General features: G+C 37.2%; 4 protein-coding genes across 8 annotated transcripts; all 4 read right to left on the bottom strand.

Moving 5' to 3' along the window:
* Positions 1–985: 985 nt before the first annotated feature.
* On the bottom strand, positions 986–6,828 carry LOC124310036 (glucose dehydrogenase [FAD, quinone]-like). Of its 2 annotated transcripts, none has more exons than XM_046773586.1 (7): positions 6,589–6,828; positions 5,087–5,299; positions 4,819–4,938; positions 4,183–4,739; positions 3,610–4,072; positions 3,082–3,452; positions 986–2,861 (listed from the first exon to the last, which is right to left on the bottom strand). In XM_046773586.1, exons 2-7 carry the CDS (start codon positions 5,292–5,294, stop codon positions 2,775–2,777), a joined length of 1,806 nt encoding a protein of 601 aa, XP_046629542.1. In that variant the 5' UTR covers positions 5,295–5,299; positions 6,589–6,828; the 3' UTR covers positions 986–2,774. The 2 variants fall into 2 exon arrangements, with proteins under 2 accessions (XP_046629542.1, XP_046629543.1); XM_046773587.1 differs by lacking the exon at positions 6,589–6,828 and adding an exon at positions 5,586–5,722.
* Positions 6,829–8,875: 2,047 nt separating this feature from the next.
* Positions 8,876–14,718, bottom strand: LOC124310010 (glucose dehydrogenase [FAD, quinone]-like). 2 transcript variants are annotated; one of them, XM_046773584.1, is made up of 7 exons: positions 14,479–14,718; positions 12,977–13,189; positions 12,709–12,828; positions 12,073–12,629; positions 11,500–11,962; positions 10,972–11,342; positions 8,876–10,751 (listed from the first exon to the last, which is right to left on the bottom strand). In XM_046773584.1, exons 2-7 carry the CDS (start codon positions 13,182–13,184, stop codon positions 10,665–10,667), a joined length of 1,806 nt encoding a protein of 601 aa, XP_046629540.1. In that variant the 5' UTR covers positions 13,185–13,189; positions 14,479–14,718; the 3' UTR covers positions 8,876–10,664. The 2 variants fall into 2 exon arrangements, with proteins under 2 accessions (XP_046629540.1, XP_046629541.1); XM_046773585.1 differs by lacking the exon at positions 14,479–14,718 and adding an exon at positions 13,476–13,611.
* Positions 14,719–16,765: 2,047 nt separating this feature from the next.
* Positions 16,766–22,615, bottom strand: LOC124310063 (glucose dehydrogenase [FAD, quinone]-like). Its single transcript, XM_046773635.1, has 7 exons — positions 22,371–22,615; positions 20,867–21,079; positions 20,599–20,718; positions 19,963–20,519; positions 19,390–19,852; positions 18,862–19,232; positions 16,766–18,641 (listed from the first exon to the last, which is right to left on the bottom strand). Exons 4-7 carry the CDS (start codon positions 20,398–20,400, stop codon positions 18,555–18,557), a joined length of 1,359 nt encoding a protein of 452 aa, XP_046629591.1. The 5' UTR covers positions 20,401–20,519; positions 20,599–20,718; positions 20,867–21,079; positions 22,371–22,615; the 3' UTR covers positions 16,766–18,554.
* On the bottom strand, positions 16,766–27,534 carry LOC124310064 (uncharacterized). Of its 3 annotated transcripts, XM_046773637.1 has the most exons (5): positions 27,368–27,534; positions 27,242–27,288; positions 26,485–26,849; positions 26,062–26,299; positions 16,766–18,166 (listed from the first exon to the last, which is right to left on the bottom strand). In XM_046773637.1, exons 3-5 carry the CDS (start codon positions 26,821–26,823, stop codon positions 17,481–17,483), a joined length of 1,263 nt encoding a protein of 420 aa, XP_046629593.1. In that variant the 5' UTR covers positions 26,824–26,849; positions 27,242–27,288; positions 27,368–27,534; the 3' UTR covers positions 16,766–17,480. The 3 variants fall into 3 exon arrangements, with proteins under 3 accessions (XP_046629593.1, XP_046629592.1, XP_046629594.1); XM_046773636.1 differs by having other exon boundaries at positions 27,242–27,534; XM_046773638.1 differs by lacking the exon at positions 27,242–27,288.
* Positions 27,535–27,803: the final 269 nt, after the last annotated feature.

Raw genomic sequence — 27,803 nt, 5'->3', positions numbered from 1 at the left:
TGAGTTGAATTCTATTTAGCCCTATTTTAAAATTCTGTTGTCAAAGAAAATAACAACTACACATTTACTTTTCACCACCAAATTGCACTACTTTACAGTATACGATACAACTAATAATAAAACTAGCAACCCAAAACTTCTTTGAACGAGTCTCTGACTCGGTTCGCAATCAAGTCACTATCCAAGAATGGTGAGAGACGTACAAACAGTAACACCGACCAATATACCAATATTTTCCATCCAATTACTGCTAGACAAATTTTTCCAAAATAAGGTTACCAGGCTGTTTGTTTTGTGGATTATTTAAAAAAAATTCATATCTGTAATAAATATTCTGTCATATTGTGTGTGTAACGTTTCCGCACGATAATCTAAATGTTTTGATTGATTGGTATAAAAAATATTATAATTTTAATTTCTTAGATATAGCAAAAATATTCTGCGTTCTGCGTAAACACAGTTGCACGGCAACTCGAAACGCAATACTGTTTCTGAAACGATAGCCAACGAAGACAATGATGACACACGTGCGCCAAGCACCGACTTTTAAAATTTTTGTCCTGTCTCACTCGCTTAGCCATAATTATTCTTGAATGAATACATTCAGTATTTAATTTTAAATCATGAAGAATCCATAGAAATTCTACTAAATCTAGATCTTCTGCCAAAGGGATCACAGGTTTCGAGGATCGAGCTCTGAAATCGAAAAAATCTGTTTTTTTACGGTCAAAGACTTGGAATACTTTATACATATATAAAATCTCGAAGTCAAATTCACTCTGTCGAAATTTTATAAATATTCCTTTTTTTCACCCGGGAAATATCAAGGTAATTTTATAAATATGTTACACCAGCGTAAAACAGAATTGTTACAAAAACATTGAAAAATCTTACTTCATTGTACGGACATTATGACGTTTCTACAATGTTACAAAAACCCGACTGAAATAATTACAGAAACGTGACCGTTACAGATGTAACATTGTTTTTAAGAAAAAAAAAAATAAATTATCACACGAATGTGCTATGCGGGCATATATAATTGTATTGTATGTGTTTTAACAGAATATTTTTGATTACCCTGAACCTTAAAGGTTTTGTTCAACTGTTTATCATATTCGATTTTCACCGACTCGCGGTTCAATGTTCGTCACTTATTATTTTACTGGAAGTGCTTCAAGGCACGTAAGAAATCTTAATTATCATTACTTGATTGCAAACTGGATAATAAAATTTCCCGTCATCTATCATTAAAAATATTTGATCAGAGTGGAAATACTTATATGTACTTGAATAATAATACAAATTAGTAACAAAAGGGTATGCAATTTTCCATGCTTATTGTCTAAAAACATGCTACATGTACAAAGATAAGGAAACGGAAATTCGCTGAGTACGTAACGTTTATAATTTTGAAAGTCCTCTGGTTGAATATTTTTACAGAAATATCTTTTTCTTAATATCACAATATAGCATTATCTTAAAGAAAGGAGCGCAAAGAAACATAAAAAATAGTACAAATACTACCTATAATCTGTACTGTATCATATAATTAAACAGATGCATGCCTGCCAACTGTCAATATTATTTGTCGACTGAAATTCAAATAAAAGCATTAACGATAGTATTTAAAAAAAACAGTAGAAAAAAATATCGATAATGGATAAAAAAAATATCATTGATACAAACTCAGGTACCTATCAAAGTATCTGAATACTTTTTTCCATATATTCTATGCGATTCTGCAGCAATTTGGCCAAGCACCCGATTCTGATACTTTGATCGGTACACTCAGAGTTAGATTTACAATTAAATATCATAAAAGGAGATTTGGCGCTAATGGATACTGTGTACGAGCAAGACAAAAGTTTTACAGTTTCTTTAAAAGTTGAATCAGAGTCTGTTAGAGTATTGCGTATCTCATCATACAGCTGTTTTTCTACGCTTTGCAAAGTGTCGTTCATTCTTTTTACTGCCTTTTTTCCTTCTGCATAAGTTAAAAGTTCGTTAGATTTATCTACATACAGACTTGAAGCTTTGTTATCGACACAGCAAGATAAATAGTCGAGGGACTTACATTTAGTTTTCATGGGAACACTTTTCTGCAGAGAAGCATTTTCGAAATTTATCAGGTTCGTATTCACGTCTAAATTGTAACAACTTTCTCTACTTTTCTCACAATCAGATATCTGATGATTGTTGGAAATTACAGTTTTTAACGTAGAAGAACTACCGTTAAGGATAGGTAATTTACTGGAAAGTTTGGCATTGCCAAGAAGCGGTTCAGATAATGTGGAACTTTGTTTTCGCCTACCAAATACACCAATTGGTTTTGACGAATACGGTACTTTCAAATCTCTGGAGAAACAATAGATTTCACGGCTGTCTGCTGATTCTGTCAATCGTTTATCCTGAAGATAAATTTCTAGAGGGAAAGACCATGTCATGCCAAGAGGTAAAAAATGAAACGATTGTGTGTTGTCTATTAGATCGAATGTGCACTGGTAAGTTGAACAATATTATACATATATTATATTATACATATATTGCTAGACCACTTGGAGCGTTAACATTTTCGGAAGCGATCAAAACACGATGTCGCGTCTCACAATTTACTCCATTAATCATCCCTTCACCTGAAATATAGCTAATGACTTCCAGGCAGCGATGATCAGCGAAACCCTGCTGTGGTATGTTTTGTACACATTTCAAGACCCCATGAAAACGACGAGACGTTAATTTTCTTCTCTTCTCCATCCCCATTAAAAAATCCCTTAATGTCCGCCCCAATATGTCTTTATAAAGTGGGCTGCTCGCTCCCCAATCATCATGGTCGCAGCTGCAGTGTTAGCAGATATCACCTGTAGATGAAGTAGTCGGGTGAGTAATGTCGCACAAAGTGCTCACCGTGTATCTCCAAATGCCGTTGTACAATTAGCCAAAAATATTTTCAGACATTCCATGACTTGCGTGCACTTGTATGGTATCACAGTGCACTTCGTGTTCTAATCCACGGTCGCAGATGATTTTAGGTACGGGTATGAAATAAGAAGAACGAATAAATGTTTACGCGATACTGACCTGAGGCATTATAGAAGCATCAGCAATGCGAAGTCCCTTTATTCCGTAGACTCGTAACTGGGGATCGACAACTGCCATGGGATCGGAGGGAGGACCCATTTTGCAAGAACCGACGTTGTGAGATTGGGGGAGCATATTCTGATGAACGGCACATTCCCAATACTCATCGCTGGGAAACAGATGATCGGAGCACGCCTCTAAAGGCGTATTGGACAGAGTTAAGTTGTGGGCTTTCAATGCCTTCGTCTCGGCCAAGGCTAGTATGAAATTTATGCCTCGAACTAGGCCGGCGACATCGTCAGAATTGTCCAGAAAGTTTCCCCAGATGACTGGATATTGAAAAGGGTTCTTTGACGCCAAACTGATTCTACCTGGAACACGATGTAGATTTCGACTTGAACGATAATAGATATGCTAGGTGGATTCTAAGCCATGAAAATTTTTCCAAGTCCTCTTCCCAAGTCCATAAAAAATGCAGGACACTGTCTAAAATAAATTCAAGGGAATGAAATTTGTGAATCAAAGCACCTCTGCTCTTGGGATGTTCCCATCCTGACAAAAAGGCCACGACGCGTCGTCCGGTGCTCTGAAGAGCGCCAATCTCTCCTGGTGCGCAGGACGGGACATATCCTGCGCATTGGATCTGGGTATCGGGATAGTCAGGCATCGTCGCGGGAGACGAAATCACACCCAGTACCTGATTCAGTCCAGTAGCCGACAAAGGACCAGTCTGAAAAGCGAGATACTCACTGGCCGCAGCCCAGTTATTGTCATAGATATCAGCTTCGTTGACCGTGAAGGTGACTTGGTAATATAAGTGGTCGTGATAATTCTCTCCAACGCCAGGCAGATTCTTCACCACTTCGACCCCCATGGACTTGAGGTGATTTTGAGGTCCAACACCGGAGAGAAGCAAAACATGCGGTGATTTGATACTGCCGGCGGAGAGAATCACTTCCCGCGATGCATGAACCGTCTTGAACTCGCCATTCTGGAAAACAATACTTTACTGACTTGATCGAGCTAAAGTGTTGAGAATGATTTATGCATTGTCAATAGGATGCATTATTATAGCTCTTTTGATCGAGGCAGCACCACAACCTGGTAGTACTCGACGCCGACTGCTGCTCCATTTTCAATTATGATTCTGGTGCAGGTGGAGTTCAAGGACACGTGGAGGTTCCTACGGTGTCTGGCCGGCCATAGATAAGCCCTGGCACTGCTGCGTCTGACTCCGTGTTTGTTCGTGGTTTGGACTATACTGAAACCAGTGAGGTCATCCCCATTCAAATCGTGACTGACGCCAAAGCCTGCTTCTTTAGCCGCAGCGAGGACCGAATATGTGATGGGAGGTTGATACGGAAACCTTCCAACCGTGAGCGGTCCTCCCGTGGCGTGCCAAAATCTTCCCACTCTGTGTATTTCACTGTTGTTCTCTGCTTTTAGAAAGAATGGTTTAACTTCGTTCCATGACCAACCCTCGTTACCAAGAGCAGCCCAGTTGTTGTAGTCCGTAGGGTTTCCTCGCAGATACACCATACCATTGTGCACCGTATTTCCGCCAAGAGCTTTCGCGGATGAAAAAGAGCACGAACCATTCGTGGAAAGACAGGCGTGGCTCTCGTTCGTCGTCTGGTAGCCCCAGCTGATGAGATCGTCTTTAAGGAATCAGGAGTTTGACAAACTTCTGGAATTCAATTTACTCACAGGGTTTTCGAATACTTTAGATACACTCACCATTGAAGAAACTAGGGATTTCCGCAGCTGTAGGCTCGTCAGGACCAGCCTCGATTAGTAAAACTTTCCAATTTGAAATTTCACTAAGTCTTGAAGCCACTACGGAACCGGCAGCACCACCTGACGCAACGAGAGTAAAAATCTTGTGTTTTAATTACTTTACTATTCACGGATGCAAGAATAATTCCAGGCTAATCCACTGGAAATGTTACATCGTTCCTTTAGGCAAAAAGGATCTTCCAAATTTCATTGTTTATGTTACACTTACCACCAATTACGACGAAGTCGTACTCAGGATCCGGTCTTTCGATCGGCTTTATGCGCTCGCATATCCCAGATATTTTATTTTTATCGCGTACGAATGTGTTTAGAAGTGACATGAACAAAACGAAGGAAGATCCGCTACAAATATCTGCCAAGCTCGGCCCCAGGAAGTCAGCATTGCAGGTGGATCTCGAAGTAAAGTTGTACGCCATTTTATCTAAAAAGGAAACAGAATACAAGGGAACGCCAATCTTTGGGTGGAATTTTCATTTCAGTTCACGAATGCCAATAAATATAGCAAAGATGCAACTGCAATGTACTGAAGTCTGTTTTTGATATTCATTTTTCTAAAGTGTACAATAATAGCAAAAATTCAATAATGTATTATTGGAATTGCTTATCCATCTCTTAGAAGGCTAAATATTCTATTTCACAAGCAGTTTTTTCATTACAGAAAACTGCAGTATCAAAAATTTCTATACTCCTGTATAAATTTCTCCTACCTATTGACCAATGGCTTCTACCTTAAGTACGATTCTTGAAAATTCATAAATTGTTGATTTTCCGGGTGATACAGTATATTCACAGTATTGTATAAATTGCTAAATGTAATATTCCAAAAATATTAAAGTGTTGTCCACCGGAGGTCAGATTGTGTATCCATGTTGAAGATGAATATATATGAATGAAATGATAATATTACTCCATAAACACAGTATTTCTGTTCGACAACATGGAACAGGTGTTTTTCATCCTAGATTGATAACACGGAGAATAATAAAAAGTATTCATACACATGTGTTGTAATGTGAATATATTTTTCCAACTCAAGAAGACTACTAAAAGATTGCAGCAATATTTTTGCGCTTTTGTAAGTGTAATTTCAATATTACGATACTGTAGCAATGTTTGAGCAGTATCGATTGATGTTTACAGGGATTCGTTTCAACTGAAAAATATTTATCTTGGTCAAATATCAAACTGTTGCAAAATTTATACCGTTATTTTCTATTTGAATATACGTTTGAAATACTCAACTAAATGGGGAACTGATTGACTAAATTAATAATAATTATATTAAAAAAATATACGGAAATAAGTTTGAGCTAATGTTTTAGAACGAAGAAATTTGGATCTTGGTGAATAATTTCAAATAAAAAAACTGAGACATAATTATTTAGGAGAAAGGAATCTGCATTATCAACCCCTAATTTTACAAAATCAACGAACAGCGTAAGCAACCAAAAATACGAAGGATCGATATAAACATCGGTCATTCAGAGTATTATAATGACAATGAAAACGAAGCTTTTCGCAACGACTGACAGCGACTCAAAGCTACAAAAGACACTCGATCCAGTTACAAAAGAACTCACGATATTTGTCACTGGCCTCAAAGCACTTCAACGCTACAGAATTTTAAGATTCTCGCTACAAGGGATTGCCGAAAAGACTTCCACTTAATGAGCAACGTCGTAGTTTAACGTAAGAAGCCAAAAGCCTTACCTGAACGCAACGGAACGCAGGGCACTGACTCTACTTTTAACTTACAATTAGCTGACTTAAATTAGCAAAACATTAGTGAACGATAGTAAAAACTGTGGTACGATAATCTAGGAAATGAACCAACTAGACGGACCCGGACGGGAGAATCTAACTAACACAGAATAAAATTCGGGAGACGTCTGATGTGTTCAGAAGTTGAGCGTAGAAGGAAGAAAAAAACGCTCGTTGTTAGTTTTGTAACCTCTGCTGTTGACCATTTCGTGTTACCCCATCGAGTGTCGTGCGTCGATAGACCAACACGTACGTTTACTTGATTGGCAGTTAAGTCCTCGGACTTAAACACGTCGAGAAAAGAAGTGTACATAAAAAAAAAAATCATCGTAATGTAATTTTGGTTCCCAATCGAGATTGAGAGCCCTTGAAAGACGATTGTTTAAGTTTGTCCCTTTTTCTGGGATGACGTCTCTCAGTTATCCGTTATTGAATGACCTTGAAACGGGAAATGAAAACGCCACGTTACAGTACATACAATTATACCTTATATATATTATATATTTATTTTACCTTATGTGATAAGACGTTAATTTTTTTCTTCATTTTCTTCCTTATTCAAACATCCTTTGATACTCGTTAATCCCAATACGTCTCGATGAAACCGGCTGCTCACTTGCCAGTCGTAATTGTCGCAGCTCCTGTGTTGGCAGATGCTACGTGTGAATAAAGTAGTCGGATTAGTGATAATGCTATCAGAAATATTTTTTCTCACAATACGGAAATGGTCTATCCTGAACTTAATAATTTTTTACGCTGAAGGCTGCATTCCAATAAAGTTAGATGTAATAGAAATTTTTGTCATCTTCTGAGGGAGTGTTTCAAATATTCAGCATATTTTGTTATCCATTGCTTCCATTGAACGCGTATTAAAAATAAATTAGATTTTCATTTACTTCTGTCCGCAGAGTGAGTAACAAAGAAGCAGTTCGTATGTACATACTATGAAGTCTTCTTCCAAAATATCGCTGCTCGTAAATGTTTGTTCAGCCTTTCAGCAGTTGCCCTAGCAATAAACATTATCCTTCTTGGCAAGTATGTGACAATATTTTTTTTCACAGTCCGTCTTCAGAGTCATTTGTTTTGGCCATTCTTTCAGCCACCCTATAAATTGTTTATACCTGTTGATAAGTATATGGCTTCTTGAGTTAGATCATTGCAGATTTGTTGTACATTTTTTGCTGACATGTTAACAAAATATTCTATCTCTGTAATAAGTTCTGAAAGACTAATCGTGTGATTTGCATATGATGAGTTGAATTCTATTTAGCCCTATTTTAAAATTCTGTTGTCAAAGAAAATAACAACTACACATTTACTTTTCACCACCAAATTGCACTACTTTACAGTATACGATACAACTAATAATAAAACTAGCAACCCAAAACTTCTTTGAACGAGTCTCTGACTCGGTTCGCAATCAAGTCACTATCCAAGAATGGTGAGAGACGTACAAACAGTAACACCGACCAATATACCAATATTTTCCATCCAATTACTGCTAGACAAATTTTTCCAAAATAAGGTTACCAGGCTGTTTGTTTTGTGGATTATTTAAAAAAAATTCATATCTGTAATAAATATTCTGTCATATTGTGTGTGTAACGTTTCCGCACGATAATCTAAATGTTTTGATTGATTGGTATAAAAAATATTATAATTTTAATTTCTTAGATATAGCAAAAATATTCTGCGTTCTGCGTAAACACAGTTGCACGGCAACTCGAAACGCAATACTGTTTCTGAAACGATAGCCAACGAAGACAATGATGACACACGTGCGCCAAGCACCGACTTTTAAAATTTTTGTCCTGTCTCACTCGCTTAGCCATAATTATTCTTGAATGAATACATTCAGTATTTAATTTTAAATCATGAAGAATCCATAGAAATTCTACTAAATCTAGATCTTCTGCCAAAGGGATCACAGGTTTCGAGGATCGAGCTCTGAAATCGAAAAAATCTGTTTTTTTACGGTCAAAGACTTGGAATACTTTATACATATATAAAATCTCGAAGTCAAATTCACTCTGTCGAAATTTTATAAATATTCCTTTTTTTCACCCGGGAAATATCAAGGTAATTTTATAAATATGTTACACCAGCGTAAAACAGAATTGTTACAAAAACATTGAAAAATCTTACTTCATTGTACGGACATTATGACGTTTCTACAATGTTACAAAAACCCGACTGAAATAATTACAGAAACGTGACCGTTACAGATGTAACATTGTTTTTAAGAAAAAAAAAAATAAATTATCACACGAATGTGCTATGCGGGCATATATAATTGTATTGTATGTGTTTTAACAGAATATTTTTGATTACCCTGAACCTTAAAGGTTTTGTTCAACTGTTTATCATATTCGATTTTCACCGACTCGCGGTTCAATGTTCGTCACTTATTATTTTACTGGAAGTGCTTCAAGGCACGTAAGAAATCTTAATTATCATTACTTGATTGCAAACTGGATAATAAAATTTCCCGTCATCTATCATTAAAAATATTTGATCAGAGTGGAAATACTTATATGTACTTGAATAATAATACAAATTAGTAACAAAAGGGTATGCAATTTTCCATGCTTATTGTCTAAAAACATGCTACATGTACAAAGATAAGGAAACGGAAATTCGCTGAGTACGTAACGTTTATAATTTTGAAAGTCCTCTGGTTGAATATTTTTACAGAAATATCTTTTTCTTAATATCACAATATAGCATTATCTTAAAGAAAGGAGCGCAAAGAAACATAAAAAATAGTACAAATACTACCTATAATCTGTACTGTATCATATAATTAAACAGATGCATGCCTGCCAACTGTCAATATTATTTGTCGACTGAAATTCAAATAAAAGCATTAACGATAGTATTTAAAAAAAACAGTAGAAAAAAATATCGATAATGGATAAAAAAAATATCATTGATACAAACTCAGGTACCTATCAAAGTATCTGAATACTTTTTTCCATATATTCTATGCGATTCTGCAGCAATTTGGCCAAGCACCCGATTCTGATACTTTGATCGGTACACTCAGAGTTAGATTTACAATTAAATATCATAAAAGGAGATTTGGCGCTAATGGATACTGTGTACGAGCAAGACAAAAGTTTTACAGTTTCTTTAAAAGTTGAATCAGAGTCTGTTAGAGTATTGCGTATCTCATCATACAGCTGTTTTTCTACGCTTTGCAAAGTGTCGTTCATTCTTTTTACTGCCTTTTTTCCTTCTGCATAAGTTAAAAGTTCGTTAGATTTATCTACATACAGACTTGAAGCTTTGTTATCGACACAGCAAGATAAATAGTCGAGGGACTTACATTTAGTTTTCATGGGAACACTTTTCTGCAGAGAAGCATTTTCGAAATTTATCAGGTTCGTATTCACGTCTAAATTGTAACAACTTTCTCTACTTTTCTCACAATCAGATATCTGATGATTGTTGGAAATTACAGTTTTTAACGTAGAAGAACTACCGTTAAGGATAGGTAATTTACTGGAAAGTTTGGCATTGCCAAGAAGCGGTTCAGATAATGTGGAACTTTGTTTTCGCCTACCAAATACACCAATTGGTTTTGACGAATACGGTACTTTCAAATCTCTGGAGAAACAATAGATTTCACGGCTGTCTGCTGATTCTGTCAATCGTTTATCCTGAAGATAAATTTCTAGAGGGAAAGACCATGTCATGCCAAGAGGTAAAAAATGAAACGATTGTGTGTTGTCTATTAGATCGAATGTGCACTGGTAAGTTGAACAATATTATACATATATTATATTATACATATATTGCTAGACCACTTGGAGCGTTAACATTTTCGGAAGCGATCAAAACACGATGTCGCGTCTCACAATTTACTCCATTAATCATCCCTTCACCTGAAATATAGCTAATGACTTCCAGGCAGCGATGATCAGCGAAACCCTGCTGTGGTATGTTTTGTACACATTTCAAGACCCCATGAAAACGACGAGACGTTAATTTTCTTCTCTTCTCCATCCCCATTAAAAAATCCCTTAATGTCCGCCCCAATATGTCTTTATAAAGTGGGCTGCTCGCTCCCCAATCATCATGGTCGCAGCTGCAGTGTTAGCAGATATCACCTGTAGATGAAGTAGTCGGGTGAGTAATGTCGCACAAAGTGCTCACCGTGTATCTCCAAATGCCGTTGTACAATTAGCCAAAAATATTTTCAGACATTCCATGACTTGCGTGCACTTGTATGGTATCACAGTGCACTTCGTGTTCTAATCCACGGTCGCAGATGATTTTAGGTACGGGTATGAAATAAGAAGAACGAATAAATGTTTACGCGATACTGACCTGAGGCATTATAGAAGCATCAGCAATGCGAAGTCCCTTTATTCCGTAGACTCGTAACTGGGGATCGACAACTGCCATGGGATCGGAGGGAGGACCCATTTTGCAAGAACCGACGTTGTGAGATTGGGGGAGCATATTCTGATGAACGGCACATTCCCAATACTCATCGCTGGGAAACAGATGATCGGAGCACGCCTCTAAAGGCGTATTGGACAGAGTTAAGTTGTGGGCTTTCAATGCCTTCGTCTCGGCCAAGGCTAGTATGAAATTTATGCCTCGAACTAGGCCGGCGACATCGTCAGAATTGTCCAGAAAGTTTCCCCAGATGACTGGATATTGAAAAGGGTTCTTTGACGCCAAACTGATTCTACCTGGAACACGATGTAGATTTCGACTTGAACGATAATAGATATGCTAGGTGGATTCTAAGCCATGAAAATTTTTCCAAGTCCTCTTCCCAAGTCCATAAAAAATGCAGGACACTGTCTAAAATAAATTCAAGGGAATGAAATTTGTGAATCAAAGCACCTCTGCTCTTGGGATGTTCCCATCCTGACAAAAAGGCCACGACGCGTCGTCCGGTGCTCTGAAGAGCGCCAATCTCTCCTGGTGCGCAGGACGGGACATATCCTGCGCATTGGATCTGGGTATCGGGATAGTCAGGCATCGTCGCGGGAGACGAAATCACACCCAGTACCTGATTCAGTCCAGTAGCCGACAAAGGACCAGTCTGAAAAGCGAGATACTCACTGGCCGCAGCCCAGTTATTGTCATAGATATCAGCTTCGTTGACCGTGAAGGTGACTTGGTAATATAAGTGGTCGTGATAATTCTCTCCAACGCCAGGCAGATTCTTCACCACTTCGACCCCCATGGACTTGAGGTGATTTTGAGGTCCAACACCGGAGAGAAGCAAAACATGCGGTGATTTGATACTGCCGGCGGAGAGAATCACTTCCCGCGATGCATGAACCGTCTTGAACTCGCCATTCTGGAAAACAATACTTTACTGACTTGATCGAGCTAAAGTGTTGAGAATGATTTATGCATTGTCAATAGGATGCATTATTATAGCTCTTTTGATCGAGGCAGCACCACAACCTGGTAGTACTCGACGCCGACTGCTGCTCCATTTTCAATTATGATTCTGGTGCAGGTGGAGTTCAAGGACACGTGGAGGTTCCTACGGTGTCTGGCCGGCCATAGATAAGCCCTGGCACTGCTGCGTCTGACTCCGTGTTTGTTCGTGGTTTGGACTATACTGAAACCAGTGAGGTCATCCCCATTCAAATCGTGACTGACGCCAAAGCCTGCTTCTTTAGCCGCAGCGAGGACCGAATATGTGATGGGAGGTTGATACGGAAACCTTCCAACCGTGAGCGGTCCTCCCGTGGCGTGCCAAAATCTTCCCACTCTGTGTATTTCACTGTTGTTCTCTGCTTTTAGAAAGAATGGTTTAACTTCGTTCCATGACCAACCCTCGTTACCAAGAGCAGCCCAGTTGTTGTAGTCCGTAGGGTTTCCTCGCAGATACACCATACCATTGTGCACCGTATTTCCGCCAAGAGCTTTCGCGGATGAAAAAGAGCACGAACCATTCGTGGAAAGACAGGCGTGGCTCTCGTTCGTCGTCTGGTAGCCCCAGCTGATGAGATCGTCTTTAAGGAATCAGGAGTTTGACAAACTTCTGGAATTCAATTTACTCACAGGGTTTTCGAATACTTTAGATACACTCACCATTGAAGAAACTAGGGATTTCCGCAGCTGTAGGCTCGTCAGGACCAGCCTCGATTAGTAAAACTTTCCAATTTGAAATTTCACTAAGTCTTGAAGCCACTACGGAACCGGCAGCACCACCTGACGCAACGAGAGTAAAAATCTTGTGTTTTAATTACTTTACTATTCACGGATGCAAGAATAATTCCAGGCTAATCCACTGGAAATGTTACATCGTTCCTTTAGGCAAAAAGGATCTTCCAAATTTCATTGTTTATGTTACACTTACCACCAATTACGACGAAGTCGTACTCAGGATCCGGTCTTTCGATCGGCTTTATGCGCTCGCATATCCCAGATATTTTATTTTTATCGCGTACGAATGTGTTTAGAAGTGACATGAACAAAACGAAGGAAGATCCGCTACAAATATCTGCCAAGCTCGGCCCCAGGAAGTCAGCATTGCAGGTGGATCTCGAAGTAAAGTTGTACGCCATTTTATCTAAAAAGGAAACAGAATACAAGGGAACGCCAATCTTTGGGTGGAATTTTCATTTCAGTTCACGAATGCCAATAAATATAGCAAAGATGCAACTGCAATGTACTGAAGTCTGTTTTTGATATTCATTTTTCTAAAGTGTACAATAATAGCAAAAATTCAATAATGTATTATTGGAATTGCTTATCCATCTCTTAGAAGGCTAAATATTCTATTTCACAAGCAGTTTTTTCATTACAGAAAACTGCAGTATCAAAAATTTCTATACTCCTGTATAAATTTCTCCTACCTATTGACCAATGGCTTCTACCTTAAGTACGATTCTTGAAAATTCATAAATTGTTGATTTTCCGGGTGATACAGTATATTCACAGTATTGTATAAATTGCTAAATGTAATATTCCAAAAATATTAAAGTGTTGTCCACCGGAGGTCAGATTGTGTATCCATGTTGAAGATGAATATATATGAATGAAATGATAATATTACTCCATAAACACAGTATTTCTGTTCGACAACATGGAACAGGTGTTTTTCATCCTAGATTGATAACACGGAGAATAATAAAAAGTATTCATACACATGTGTTGTAATGTGAATATATTTTTCCAACTCAAGAAGACTACTAAAAGATTGCAGCAATATTTTTGCGCTTTTGTAAGTGTAATTTCAATATTACGATACTGTAGCAATGTTTGAGCAGTATCGATTGATGTTTACAGGGATTCGTTTCAACTGAAAAATATTTATCTTGGTCAAATATCAAACTGTTGCAAAATTTATACCGTTATTTTCTATTTGAATATACGTTTGAAATACTCAACTAAATGGGGAACTGATTGACTAAATTAATAATAATTATATTAAAAAAATATACGGAAATAAGTTTGAGCTAATGTTTTAGAACGAAGAAATTTGGATCTTGGTGAATAATTTCAAATAAAAAAACTGAGACATAATTATTTAGGAGAAAGGAATCTGCATTATCAACCCCTAATTTTACAAAATCAACGAACAGCGTAAGCAACCAAAAATACGAAGGATCGATATAAACATCGGTCATTCAGAGTATTATAATGACAATGAAAACGAAGCTTTTCGCAACGACTGACAGCGACTCAAAGCTACAAAAGACACTCGATCCAGTTACAAAAGAACTCACGATATTTGTCACTGGCCTCAAAGCACTTCAACGCTACAGAATTTTAAGATTCTCGCTACAAGGGATTGCCGAAAAGACTTCCACTTAATGAGCAACGTCGTAGTTTAACGTAAGAAGCCAAAAGCCTTACCTGAACGCAACGGAACGCAGGGCACTGACTCTACTTTTAACTTACAATTAGCTGACTTAAATTAGCAAAACATTAGTGAACGATAGTAAAAACTGTGGTACGATAATCTAGGAAATGAACCAACTAGACGGACCCGGACGGGAGAATCTAACTAACACAGAATAAAATTCGGGAGACGTCTGATGTGTTCAGAAGTTGAGCGTAGAAGGAAGAAAAAAACGCTCGTTGTTAGTTTTGTAACCTCTGCTGTTGACCATTTCGTGTTACCCCATCGAGTGTCGTGCGTCGATAGACCAACACGTACGTTTACTTGATTGGCAGTTAAGTCCTCGGACTTAAACACGTCGAGAAAAGAAGTGTACATAAAAAAAAAAATCATCGTAATGTAATTTTGGTTCCCAATCGAGATTGAGAGCCCTTGAAAGACGATTGTTTAAGTTTGTCCCTTTTTCTGGGATGACGTCTCTCAGTTATCCGTTATTGAATGACCTTGAAACGGGAAATGAAAACGCCACGTTACAGTACATACAATTATACCTTATATATATTATATATTTATTTTACCTTATGTGATAAGACGTTAATTTTTTTCTTCATTTTCTTCCTTATTCAAACATCCTTTGATACTCGTTAATCCCAATACGTCTCGATGAAACCGGCTGCTCACTTGCCAGTCGTAATTGTCGCAGCTCCTGTGTTGGCAGATGCTACGTGTGAATAAAGTAGTCGGATTAGTGATAATGCTATCAGAAATATTTTTTCTCACAATACGGAAATGGTCTATCCTGAACTTAATAATTTTTTACGCTGAAGGCTGCATTCCAATAAAGTTAGATGTAATAGAAATTTTTGTCATCTTCTGAGGGAGTGTTTCAAATATTCAGCATATTTTGTTATCCATTGCTTCCATTGAACGCGTATTAAAAATAAATTAGATTTTCATTTACTTCTGTCCGCAGAGTGAGTAACAAAGAAGCAGTTCGTATGTACATACTATGAAGTCTTCTTCCAAAATATCGCTGCTCGTAAATGTTTGTTCAGCCTTTCAGCAGTTGCCCTAGCAATAAACATTATCCTTCTTGGCAAGTATGTGACAATATTTTTTTTCACAGTCCGTCTTCAGAGTCATTTGTTTTGGCCATTCTTTCAGCCACCCTATAAATTGTTTATACCTGTTGATAAGTATATGGCTTCTTGAGTTAGATCATTGCAGATTTGTTGTACATTTTTTGCTGACATGTTAACAAAATATTCTATCTCTGTAATAAGTTCTGAAAGACTAATCGTGTGATTTGCATATGATGAGTTGAATTCTATTTAGCCCTATTTTAAAATTCTGTTGTCAAAGAAAATAACAACTACACATTTACTTTTCACCACCAAATTGCACTACTTTACAGTATACGATACAACTAATAATAAAACTAGCAACCCAAAACTTCTTTGAACGAGTCTCTGACTCGGTTCGCAATCAAGTCACTATCCAAGAATGGTGAGAGACGTACAAACAGTAACACCGACCAATATACCAATATTTTCCATCCAATTACTGCTAGACAAATTTTTCCAAAATAAGGTTACCAGGCTGTTTGTTTTGTGGATTATTTAAAAAAAATTCATATCTGTAATAAATATTCTGTCATATTGTGTGTGTAACGTTTCCGCACGATAATCTAAATGTTTTGATTGATTGGTATAAAAAATATTATAATTTTAATTTCTTAGATATAGCAAAAATATTCTGCGTTCTGCGTAAACACAGTTGCACGGCAACTCGAAACGCAATACTGTTTCTGAAACGATAGCCAACGAAGACAATGATGACACACGTGCGCCAAGCACCGACTTTTAAAATTTTTGTCCTGTCTCACTCGCTTAGCCATAATTATTCTTGAATGAATACATTCAGTATTTAATTTTAAATCATGAAGAATCCATAGAAATTCTACTAAATCTAGATCTTCTGCCAAAGGGATCACAGGTTTCGAGGATCGAGCTCTGAAATCGAAAAAATCTGTTTTTTTACGGTCAAAGACTTGGAATACTTTATACATATATAAAATCTCGAAGTCAAATTCACTCTGTCGAAATTTTATAAATATTCCTTTTTTTCACCCGGGAAATATCAAGGTAATTTTATAAATATGTTACACCAGCGTAAAACAGAATTGTTACAAAAACATTGAAAAATCTTACTTCATTGTACGGACATTATGACGTTTCTACAATGTTACAAAAACCCGACTGAAATAATTACAGAAACGTGACCGTTACAGATGTAACATTGTTTTTAAGAAAAAAAAAAATAAATTATCACACGAATGTGCTATGCGGGCATATATAATTGTATTGTATGTGTTTTAACAGAATATTTTTGATTACCCTGAACCTTAAAGGTTTTGTTCAACTGTTTATCATATTCGATTTTCACCGACTCGCGGTTCAATGTTCGTCACTTATTATTTTACTGGAAGTGCTTCAAGGCACGTAAGAAATCTTAATTATCATTACTTGATTGCAAACTGGATAATAAAATTTCCCGTCATCTATCATTAAAAATATTTGATCAGAGTGGAAATACTTATATGTACTTGAATAATAATACAAATTAGTAACAAAAGGGTATGCAATTTTCCATGCTTATTGTCTAAAAACATGCTACATGTACAAAGATAAGGAAACGGAAATTCGCTGAGTACGTAACGTTTATAATTTTGAAAGTCCTCTGGTTGAATATTTTTACAGAAATATCTTTTTCTTAATATCACAATATAGCATTATCTTAAAGAAAGGAGCGCAAAGAAACATAAAAAATAGTACAAATACTACCTATAATCTGTACTGTATCATATAATTAAACAGATGCATGCCTGCCAACTGTCAATATTATTTGTCGACTGAAATTCAAATAAAAGCATTAACGATAGTATTTAAAAAAAACAGTAGAAAAAAATATCGATAATGGATAAAAAAAATATCATTGATACAAACTCAGGTACCTATCAAAGTATCTGAATACTTTTTTCCATATATTCTATGCGATTCTGCAGCAATTTGGCCAAGCACCCGATTCTGATACTTTGATCGGTACACTCAGAGTTAGATTTACAATTAAATATCATAAAAGGAGATTTGGCGCTAATGGATACTGTGTACGAGCAAGACAAAAGTTTTACAGTTTCTTTAAAAGTTGAATCAGAGTCTGTTAGAGTATTGCGTATCTCATCATACAGCTGTTTTTCTACGCTTTGCAAAGTGTCGTTCATTCTTTTTACTGCCTTTTTTCCTTCTGCATAAGTTAAAAGTTCGTTAGATTTATCTACATACAGACTTGAAGCTTTGTTATCGACACAGCAAGATAAATAGTCGAGGGACTTACATTTAGTTTTCATGGGAACACTTTTCTGCAGAGAAGCATTTTCGAAATTTATCAGGTTCGTATTCACGTCTAAATTGTAACAACTTTCTCTACTTTTCTCACAATCAGATATCTGATGATTGTTGGAAATTACAGTTTTTAACGTAGAAGAACTACCGTTAAGGATAGGTAATTTACTGGAAAGTTTGGCATTGCCAAGAAGCGGTTCAGATAATGTGGAACTTTGTTTTCGCCTACCAAATACACCAATTGGTTTTGACGAATACGGTACTTTCAAATCTCTGGAGAAACAATAGATTTCACGGCTGTCTGCTGATTCTGTCAATCGTTTATCCTGAAGATAAATTTCTAGAGGGAAAGACCATGTCATGCCAAGAGGTAAAAAATGAAACGATTGTGTGTTGTCTATTAGATCGAATGTGCACTGGTAAGTTGAACAATATTATACATATATTATATTATACATATATTGCTAGACCACTTGGAGCGTTAACATTTTCGGAAGCGATCAAAACACGATGTCGCGTCTCACAATTTACTCCATTAATCATCCCTTCACCTGAAATATAGCTAATGACTTCCAGGCAGCGATGATCAGCGAAACCCTGCTGTGGTATGTTTTGTACACATTTCAAGACCCCATGAAAACGACGAGACGTTAATTTTCTTCTCTTCTCCATCCCCATTAAAAAATCCCTTAATGTCCGCCCCAATATGTCTTTATAAAGTGGGCTGCTCGCTCCCCAATCATCATGGTCGCAGCTGCAGTGTTAGCAGATATCACCTGTAGATGAAGTAGTCGGGTGAGTAATGTCGCACAAAGTGCTCACCGTGTATCTCCAAATGCCGTTGTACAATTAGCCAAAAATATTTTCAGACATTCCATGACTTGCGTGCACTTGTATGGTATCACAGTGCACTTCGTGTTCTAATCCACGGTCGCAGATGATTTTAGGTACGGGTATGAAATAAGAAGAACGAATAAATGTTTACGCGATACTGACCTGAGGCATTATAGAAGCATCAGCAATGCGAAGTCCCTTTATTCCGTAGACTCGTAACTGGGGATCGACAACTGCCATGGGATCGGAGGGAGGACCCATTTTGCAAGAACCGACGTTGTGAGATTGGGGGAGCATATTCTGATGAACGGCACATTCCCAATACTCATCGCTGGGAAACAGATGATCGGAGCACGCCTCTAAAGGCGTATTGGACAGAGTTAAGTTGTGGGCTTTCAATGCCTTCGTCTCGGCCAAGGCTAGTATGAAATTTATGCCTCGAACTAGGCCGGCGACATCGTCAGAATTGTCCAGAAAGTTTCCCCAGATGACTGGATATTGAAAAGGGTTCTTTGACGCCAAACTGATTCTACCTGGAACACGATGTAGATTTCGACTTGAACGATAATAGATATGCTAGGTGGATTCTAAGCCATGAAAATTTTTCCAAGTCCTCTTCCCAAGTCCATAAAAAATGCAGGACACTGTCTAAAATAAATTCAAGGGAATGAAATTTGTGAATCAAAGCACCTCTGCTCTTGGGATGTTCCCATCCTGACAAAAAGGCCACGACGCGTCGTCCGGTGCTCTGAAGAGCGCCAATCTCTCCTGGTGCGCAGGACGGGACATATCCTGCGCATTGGATCTGGGTATCGGGATAGTCAGGCATCGTCGCGGGAGACGAAATCACACCCAGTACCTGATTCAGTCCAGTAGCCGACAAAGGACCAGTCTGAAAAGCGAGATACTCACTGGCCGCAGCCCAGTTATTGTCATAGATATCAGCTTCGTTGACCGTGAAGGTGACTTGGTAATATAAGTGGTCGTGATAATTCTCTCCAACGCCAGGCAGATTCTTCACCACTTCGACCCCCATGGACTTGAGGTGATTTTGAGGTCCAACACCGGAGAGAAGCAAAACATGCGGTGATTTGATACTGCTGGCGGAGAGAATCACTTCCCGCGATGCATGAACCGTCTTGAACTCGCCATTCTGGAAAACAATACTTTACTGACTTGATCGAGCTAAAGTGTTGAGAATGATTTATGCATTGTCAATAGGATGCATTATTATAGCTCTTTTGATCGAGGCAGCACCACAACCTGGTAGTACTCGACGCCGACTGCTGCTCCATTTTCAATTATGATTCTGGTGCAGGTGGAGTTCAAGGACACGTGGAGGTTCCTACGGTGTCTGGCCGGCCATAGATAAGCCCTGGCACTGCTGCGTCTGACTCCGTGTTTGTTCGTGGTTTGGACTATACTGAAACCAGTGAGGTCATCCCCATTCAAATCGTGACTGACGCCAAAGCCTGCTTCTTTAGCCGCAGCGAGGACCGAATATGTGATGGGAGGTTGATACGGAAACCTTCCAACCGTGAGCGGTCCTCCCGTGGCGTGCCAAAATCTTCCCACTCTGTGTATTTCACTGTTGTTCTCTGCTTTTAGAAAGAATGGTTTAACTTCGTTCCATGACCAACCCTCGTTACCAAGAGCAGCCCAGTTGTTGTAGTCCGTAGGGTTTCCTCGCAGATACACCATACCATTGTGCACCGTATTTCCGCCAAGAGCTTTCGCGGATCAAAAAGAGCACGAACCATTCGTGGAAAGACAGGCGTGGCTCTCGTTCGTCGTCTGGTAGCCCCAGCTGATGAGATCGTCTTTAAGGAATCAGGAGTTTGACAAACTTCTGGAATTCAATTTACTCACAGGGTTTTCGAATACTTTAGATACACTCACCATTGAAGAAACTAGGGATTTCCGCAGCTGTAGGCTCGTCAGGACCAGCCTCGATTAGTAAAACTTTCCAATTTGAAATTTCACTAAGTCTTGAAGCCACTACGGAACCGGCAGCACCACCTGACGCAACGAGAGTAAAAATCTTGTGTTTTAATTACTTTACTATTCACGGATGCAAGAATAATTCCAGGCTAATCCACTGGAAATGTTACATCGTTCCTTTAGGCAAAAAGGATCTTCCATATTTCATTGTTTATGTTACACTTACCACCAATTACGACGAAGTCGTACTCAGGATCCGGTCTTTCGATCGGCTTTATGCGCTCGCATATCCCAGATATTTTATTTTTATCGCGTACGAATGTGTTTAGAAGTGACATGAACAAAACGAAGGAAGATCCGCTACAAATATCTGCCAAGCTCGGCCCCAGGAAGTCAGCATTGCAGGTGGATCTCGAAGTAAAGTTGTACGCCATTTTATCTAAAAAGGAAACAGAATACAAGGGAACGCCAATCTTTGGGTGGAATTTTCATTTCAGTTCACGAATGCCAATAAATATAGCAAAGATGCAACTGCAATGTACTGAAGTCTGTTTTTGATATTCATTTTTCTAAAGTGTACAATAATAGCAAAAATTCAATAATGTATTATTGGAATTGCTTATCCATCTCTTAGAAGGCTAAATATTCTATTTCACAAGCAGTTTTTTCATTACAGAAAACTGCAGTATCAAAAATTTCTATACTCCTGTATAAATTTCTCCTACCTATTGACCAATGGCTTCTACCTTAAGTACGATAGCTTGACAATTCATAAATTGTTGATTTTCCGGGTGATACAGTATATTCACAGTATTGTATAAATTGCTAAATGTAATATTCCAAAAATATTAAAGTGTTGTCCACCGGAGGTCAGATTGTGTATCCATGTTGAAAGATGAATATATATGAATGAAATGATAATATTACTCCATAAACACAGTATTTCTGTTCGACGACATGGAACAGGTGTTTTTCATCCTAGATTGATAACACGGAGAATAATAAAAAGTATTCATTCACATGTGTTGTGATGTGAATATATTTTTCCAACTCAAGAAGACTACTAAAAGATTGCAGCAATATTTTTGCGCTTTTGTAAGTGTAATTTCAATATTACGATACTGTAGCAATGTTTGAGCAGTATTGATTAATGTTTACAGGGATTCGTTTCAACTGAAAAATATTAATCTTGGCCAAATATCAAACTGTTGCAAAATTTATACCGTTATTTTCTATTTGAATATACGGTTGAAATACTCAACTAAATGGGGAACTGATTGACTAAATTAATAATAATTATATTAAAAAAATATACGGAAATAAGTTTGAGCTAATGTTTTAGAACGAAGAAATTTGGATCTTGGTGAATAATTTCAAATAAAAAAACTGAGACATAATTATTTAGGAGAAAGGAATCTGCATTATCAAGCCCTAATTTTACAAAATCAACGAACAGCGTAAGCAACCAAAAATACGAAGGATCGACATAAACATCGGTCATTCAGAGTATTATAATGACAATGAAAACGAGGCTTTTCGCAACGACTGACAGCGACTCAAAGCTACAAAAGACACTCGATCCAGTTACAAAAGAACTCACGATATTTGTCACTGGCCTCAAAGCACTTCAACGCTACAGAATTTTAAGATTCTCGCTACAAGGGATTGCCGAAAAGACTTCCACTTAATGAGCAACGTCGTAGTTTAACGTAAGAAGCCAAAAGCCTTACCTGAACGCAACGGAACGCAGGGCACTGACTCTACTTTTAACTTACAATTAGCTGACTTAAATTAGCAAAACATTAGTGAACGATAGTAAAAACTGTGGTACGATAATCTAGGAAATGAACCAACTAGACGGACCCGGACGGGAGAATCTAACTAACACAGAATAAAATTCGGGAGACGTCTGATGTGTTCAGAAGTTGAGCGTAGAAGGAAGAAAAAAACGCTCGTTGTTAGTTTTGTAACCTCTGCTGTTGACCATTTCGTGTTACCCCATCGAGTGTCGTGCGTCGATAGACCAACACGTACGTTTACTTGATTGGCAGTTAAGTCCTCGGACTTAAACACGTCGAGAAAAGAAGTGTACATAAAAAAAAAAATCATCGTAATGTAATTTTGGTTCCCAATCGAGATTGAGAGCCCTTGAAAGACGATTGTTTAAGTTTGTCCCTTTTTCTGGGATGACGTCTCTCAGTTATCCGTTATTGAATGACCTTGAAACGGGAAATGAAAACGCCACGTTACAGTACATACAATTATACCTTATATATATTATATATTTATTTTACCTTATGTGATAAGACGTTAATTTTTTTCTTCATTTTTTTCCTCATTCAAATATCCTTTGATACTCGTTAATCCCAATACGTCTCGATGAAACCGGCTGCTCACTTGCCAGTCGTAATTGTCGCAGCTCCTGTGTTGGCAGATGCTACGTATGAATAAAGTAGTCGGATTAGTGATAATGCTATCAGAAATATTTTTTCTCACAATACGGAAATGGTCTATCCTGAACTTAATAATTTTTTACGCTGAAGGCTGCATTCCAATAAAGTTAGATGTAATAGAAATTTTTGTCATCTTCTGAGGGAGTGTTTCAAATATTCAGCATAATTTGTTATCCATTGCTTCCATTGAACGCGTATTAAAAATAAATTAGATTTTCATTTACTTCTGTCCGCAGAGTGAGTAACAAAGAAGCAGTTCGTATGTACATACTATGAAGTCTTCTTCCAAAATATCGCTGCTCGTAAATGTTTGTTCAGCCTTTCAGCAGCTGCCCTAACAATAAACATTATCCTTCTTGACAAGTATGTAACAATATTTTTTTTCACCGTCCGTCTTCAGAGTCATTTGTTTTGGCCATTCTTTCAGCCACCCTATAAATTGTTTATACCTGTTCATAAGTATATGGCTTCTCGAGTTAGATCATTGCAGATTTGTTGTACATTTTTTGCTGACATGTTAACAAAATATTCTATCTCTGTAATAAGTTCTGAAAGACTAATCGTGTGATTTGCATATGATGAATTGAATTCTATTCAGCCCTATTTTAAAATTCTGTTGTCAAAGAAAATAACAACTACATATTTACTTTTCACCACCAAATTGCACTACTTTACAGTATACGATACAACTAATAATAAAACTAGCAACCCAAAACTTCTATGAACGAGTCTCTGGCTCGGTTCGCAATCAAGTCACTATCCAAGAATGTTGAGAGACGTACAAACAGTAACACCGACCAATATACCAATATTTTCCATCCAATTACTGCTAGACAAATTTTTCCAAAATAAGGTTACCAGGCTGTTTGTTTTGTGGATTATTTAAAAAAAATTCATATCTGTAATAAATATTCTGTCATATTGTGTGTGTAACGTTTCCGCACGATAATCTAAATGTTTTGATTGATTGGTATAAAAAATATTATAATTTCAACTTCTTAGATATAGCAAAAATATTCTGCGTTCTGCGTAAACACAGTTGCACGGCAACTCGAAACGCAATACTGTTTCTCAAACGATAGCCAACGAAGACAATGATGACAAACGTGTGCCAAACACCGACTTTTAAAATTTTTGTCCTGCCTCACTCGCTTAGCCATAATTATTCTTGAATGAATACATTCAGTATTTAATTTTAAATCATGAAGAATCCATAGAAATTCTACTAAATCTAGATCTTCTGCCGAAGGGATCACAGGTTTTGAGGTTCGAGCTCTGAAATCGAAAAAATCTGTTTTTTTACGGTCAAAAACTTGGAATACTTTATACATATATAAAATCTCGAAGTCAAATTCACTCTGTCGAAATTTTATAAATATTCCTTTTTTTCACCCGGGAAATATCAAGGTAATTTTATAAATATGTTACACCAGCGTAAAACAGAATTGTTACAAAAACATTGAAAAATCTTACTTTATTGTACGGACATTATGACGTTTCTACAATGTTACAAAAACTCGACTGAAATAATTACAGAAACGTGACCGTTACAGATGTAATTTTTTTTTTTAAGAAAAAAAAATAAAATAAATTATCACACGAATGTGCTGTGCGGGCATATATAATTGTATTGTATGTGTTTTAACGGAATTTTTTTGATTACCATGAACATTAAAGGTTTTGTTCAACTGTTTATCATATTCGATTTTCACCGACTCGCGGTTCAATGTTCGTCACTTATTATTTTACTGGAAGTGCTTCAAGGCACGTAAGAAATCTTAATTATTATTACTTGATTGCAAACTGGATAATAAAATTTTCCGTCATCTATCATTAAAAATATTTGATCAGAGTGGAAATACTTATCTGTACTTGAATAATAATACAAATTAGTAACAAAAGGGTATGCAGTTTTCCATGCTTATTGTCTAAAAACATGCTACATGTACAAAGATAAGGAAACGGTAATTCGCTGAGTACGTAACGTTTATAATTTTAAAAGTCCTCTGGTTGAATATTTTTACAGAATTATCTTTTTCTTAATATCACAATATAGCATTATCTTAAAGAAAGGAGCGCAAAGAAACATAAAAAATAGTACAAATACTACCTATAATCTGTACTGTATCATATAATTAAACAGATGCATGCCTGCCAACTGTCAATATTATTTGTCGACTGAAATTCAAATAAAAGCATGAACGATAGTATCTAAAAAAAACAGTAGAAAAAAATATCGATAATGGATAAAAAAATATCATTGATATAAACTCAGGTACCTATCAAAGTATATGAATACTTTTTCCCATATATTCTATGCGATTCTGCAGGAGTTTGGCCAAGCACCCGATTCTGATACTTTGATCGGTACACTCAGAGTTAGATTCACAATTAAATATCATAAAAGGAGATTTGGCGCTAATGGATACTGTGTACGAGCAAGAAAAAAGTTTTACAGTTTCTTTAAAAGTTGAAACAGAGTCTGTTAGAGTATTGCGTATCTCATCATACAGCTGTTTTTCTACGCTCTGCAAAGTCTCGTTCATTCTTTTTATTGCCTTTTTTCCTTCTGCATAAGTTAAAAGTTCGTTAGATTTATCTACATACAGACTTGAAGCTTCGTTATCGACACAGCAAGATAAATAGTCGAGGGACTTACATTTAGTTTTCATGGGAACACTTTTCTGCAGAGAAGCATTTTCAAAATTTATCAGGTTCGTATTCACGTCTAAATTGTAACAACTTTCTCTACTTTTCTCACAATCAGATATCTGATGATTGTTGGAAATTACAGTTTTTAACGTAGAAGAACTACCGTTAAGGATAGGTAATTTACTGGAAAGTTTGGCATTGCCAAGAAGCGGTTCAGATAATGTGGAACTTTGTTTTCGCCTACCAAATACACCAATTGGTTTTGACGAATACGGTACTTTCAAATCTCTGGAGAAACAATAGATTTCACGGCTACTTGCTGATTCTGTCAATTGTGGGGACTCAAAAATTTCGAAATACTGTTTTGCATCCATCAATTGTGCAATCATTTTTTTGCACGCCCTTAACTTAGCTTCTTGTTTTCTACTACCGTCGCCTTTGGTGTTAAATACATGAATTTGACACTTTATCGTAAAACTAGGAGAATGTGAAGGACCAGATGCTGATACATCTGTATACGTAGGTGTTGCCATTTGAAATTTGGCGCAAAGTATCTGCAACATAAATTCTTTAGCTATACACAATTTTCTATATAATTTATTGCAGACACAATTCAATTGGTTGGGAGGTTTTGCAAGAGAGCTTAGTCCGAACCTGAAATGATTATTATTAATCCATAAAGTTATTGCCTCAGAAATATACCGATTTTGATATTAAATAAAAATCAAAATTCATTCACCTTTAATACATTGTGCAGTATACAATCGCTTAGATTCACAGTGCACGAAGTATTCTCAGAGTGAAAAAACTGCGATTGTACAGTGTCAGACATCTCACTCTTCAAGTTACTCAAATAATTCTGCATAAAGGTTTGAGCTGCGTTTTGTTTTGCTTCCTTCTTGGACAAGCCACAGCCCTCGGCAGTTTTAATTTCACCATTGCGTACAGTTCGGCAACTCACACGGTACTTGAATTCGATTGATTGTGTTCCAACCTCGTTTGATATTAACTCGTACGTAGGCTTTTCGCCAATTTTGATCATAGCCTCATTCAGCTTGCTCAGTACCATAGTGCACATTTCTCATTTGCAAGATGTACTTGAGGCTGAAAACGTGATTAATACTCTATATTGTGGGTATGAAATGGTGTATTTAGTATCGATCGATACTTCCGACAAATATATAAAAGGATATTATTACAAAAGGAGTTATTTTTCAGACTAAAGTTATACTGCCAGGTGCAAGTCCAGCTTCCAATTGCCTCGGAAGCATGTTTATAACTGTGTAAGCACGCATATAATTCACCCAAATCAAGTTTCTCGAGAACTGATTTAGTTGCAGATTTTATTGATTAGGTACACATTAAGATCAGTGATTAATTTCTTGTGAAGAAGATATTAACCAAATTGGGTAACAAATATTCTAGGTATTAAGCATTCGAATTTTGAATTTCGAACTGAGAAAACAAAAAAAAAAAAAAACACTTGTTCGGATTACCTGATAATATAACTCAATCGGTGTCGCCGCCGGTATCGCCGAATCACCTATTATAATTGAATGAAGACACTACCAAAATTAAAACCACCGCAGTGATCTGTGCATCGAATCTTATTCTCAACTTACACTTCACAGCTGGCCACGCCTCCCAGAAAAGATTCGGCAGCCTACGCCTTTTTATAATTCGAGAACGCGTTCAGCAAGCCTTGGAATCCCCCGTCTAACTTCACACTAATTCAACCCATACCATGACACCTGTACATTAGGAGAGCCTAGAGTTAAGGAGGCCGAACGGCATACCCAGGTAGCATTCTGTCGCAAGTTCACGTTATGGTCGTCACGTGGCGCGTGCATGGCTCTGGCGGCAGACCACTATCTGCCTGTTTCCGCAGTTGTAGGAAGACGTGCGCATGTGTGCTTTCGACAGAAGCTTGCTGCACATCATGCATGATTCTCGAAGGGTCTGCCGGCATTTACGAAGAGCAGAATGCACAGGTTCTCATCGGCAAAAAAAAAAAGAAGAAAACTATACATATATCAGTGGCTGGGAGCCACGATTATT

The sequence above is a fragment of the Neodiprion virginianus genome, chromosome 1 (genome assembly GCF_021901495.1).
Source record: "Neodiprion virginianus isolate iyNeoVirg1 chromosome 1, iyNeoVirg1.1, whole genome shotgun sequence".
NCBI lineage: Eukaryota > Metazoa > Arthropoda > Insecta > Hymenoptera > Diprionidae > Neodiprion > Neodiprion virginianus.
This window is presented reverse-complemented; position numbering and strand designations above follow the sequence as displayed.

What these genes read in the sequence shown, in the direction of transcription:
- LOC124310010 (XM_046773584.1), bottom strand. Translation starts at nt 13,184, where the DNA reads ATGGCGTACAACTTTACTTCGAGATCCACCTGCAATGCTGACTTCCTG. An exon ending in CGACTTCGTCGTAATTGGTG is followed by an intron (nt 12,829 to 12,976) that starts GTAAGTGTAACA and finishes TCGTTGCGTCAG; the next exon opens with GTGGTGCTGCCGGTTCCGTA. An exon ending in TCGGCGTCGAGTACTACCAG is followed by an intron (nt 11,963 to 12,072) that starts GTTGTGGTGCTG and finishes ATTGTTTTCCAG; the next exon opens with AATGGCGAGTTCAAGACGGT.
- LOC124310064 (XM_046773636.1), bottom strand. Translation starts at nt 26,823, where the DNA reads ATGTGCACTATGGTACTGAGCAAGCTGAATGAGGCTATGATCAAAATT. An exon ending in TACTGCACAATGTATTAAAG is followed by an intron (nt 26,300 to 26,484) that starts GTGAATGAATTT and finishes TTTATGTTGCAG; the next exon opens with ATACTTTGCGCCAAATTTCA. An exon ending in ACAATTGACAGAATCAGCAA is followed by an intron (nt 18,167 to 26,061) that starts GTAGCCGTGAAA and finishes CAGAATCAGCAG; the next exon opens with ACAGCCGTGAAATCTATTGT.
- LOC124310036 (XM_046773586.1), bottom strand. Translation starts at nt 5,294, where the DNA reads ATGGCGTACAACTTTACTTCGAGATCCACCTGCAATGCTGACTTCCTG. An exon ending in CGACTTCGTCGTAATTGGTG is followed by an intron (nt 4,939 to 5,086) that starts GTAAGTGTAACA and finishes TCGTTGCGTCAG; the next exon opens with GTGGTGCTGCCGGTTCCGTA. An exon ending in ATGCTTCTATAATGCCTCAG is followed by an intron (nt 2,862 to 3,081) that starts GTCAGTATCGCG and finishes CTTCATCTACAG; the next exon opens with GTGATATCTGCTAACACTGC.
- LOC124310063 (XM_046773635.1), bottom strand. Translation starts at nt 20,400, where the DNA reads ATGGTGTATCTGCGAGGAAACCCTACGGACTACAACAACTGGGCTGCT. An exon ending in TCGGCGTCGAGTACTACCAG is followed by an intron (nt 19,853 to 19,962) that starts GTTGTGGTGCTG and finishes ATTGTTTTCCAG; the next exon opens with AATGGCGAGTTCAAGACGGT. An exon ending in GGAACATCCCAAGAGCAGAG is followed by an intron (nt 19,233 to 19,389) that starts GTGCTTTGATTC and finishes ATCGTGTTCCAG; the next exon opens with GTAGAATCAGTTTGGCGTCA.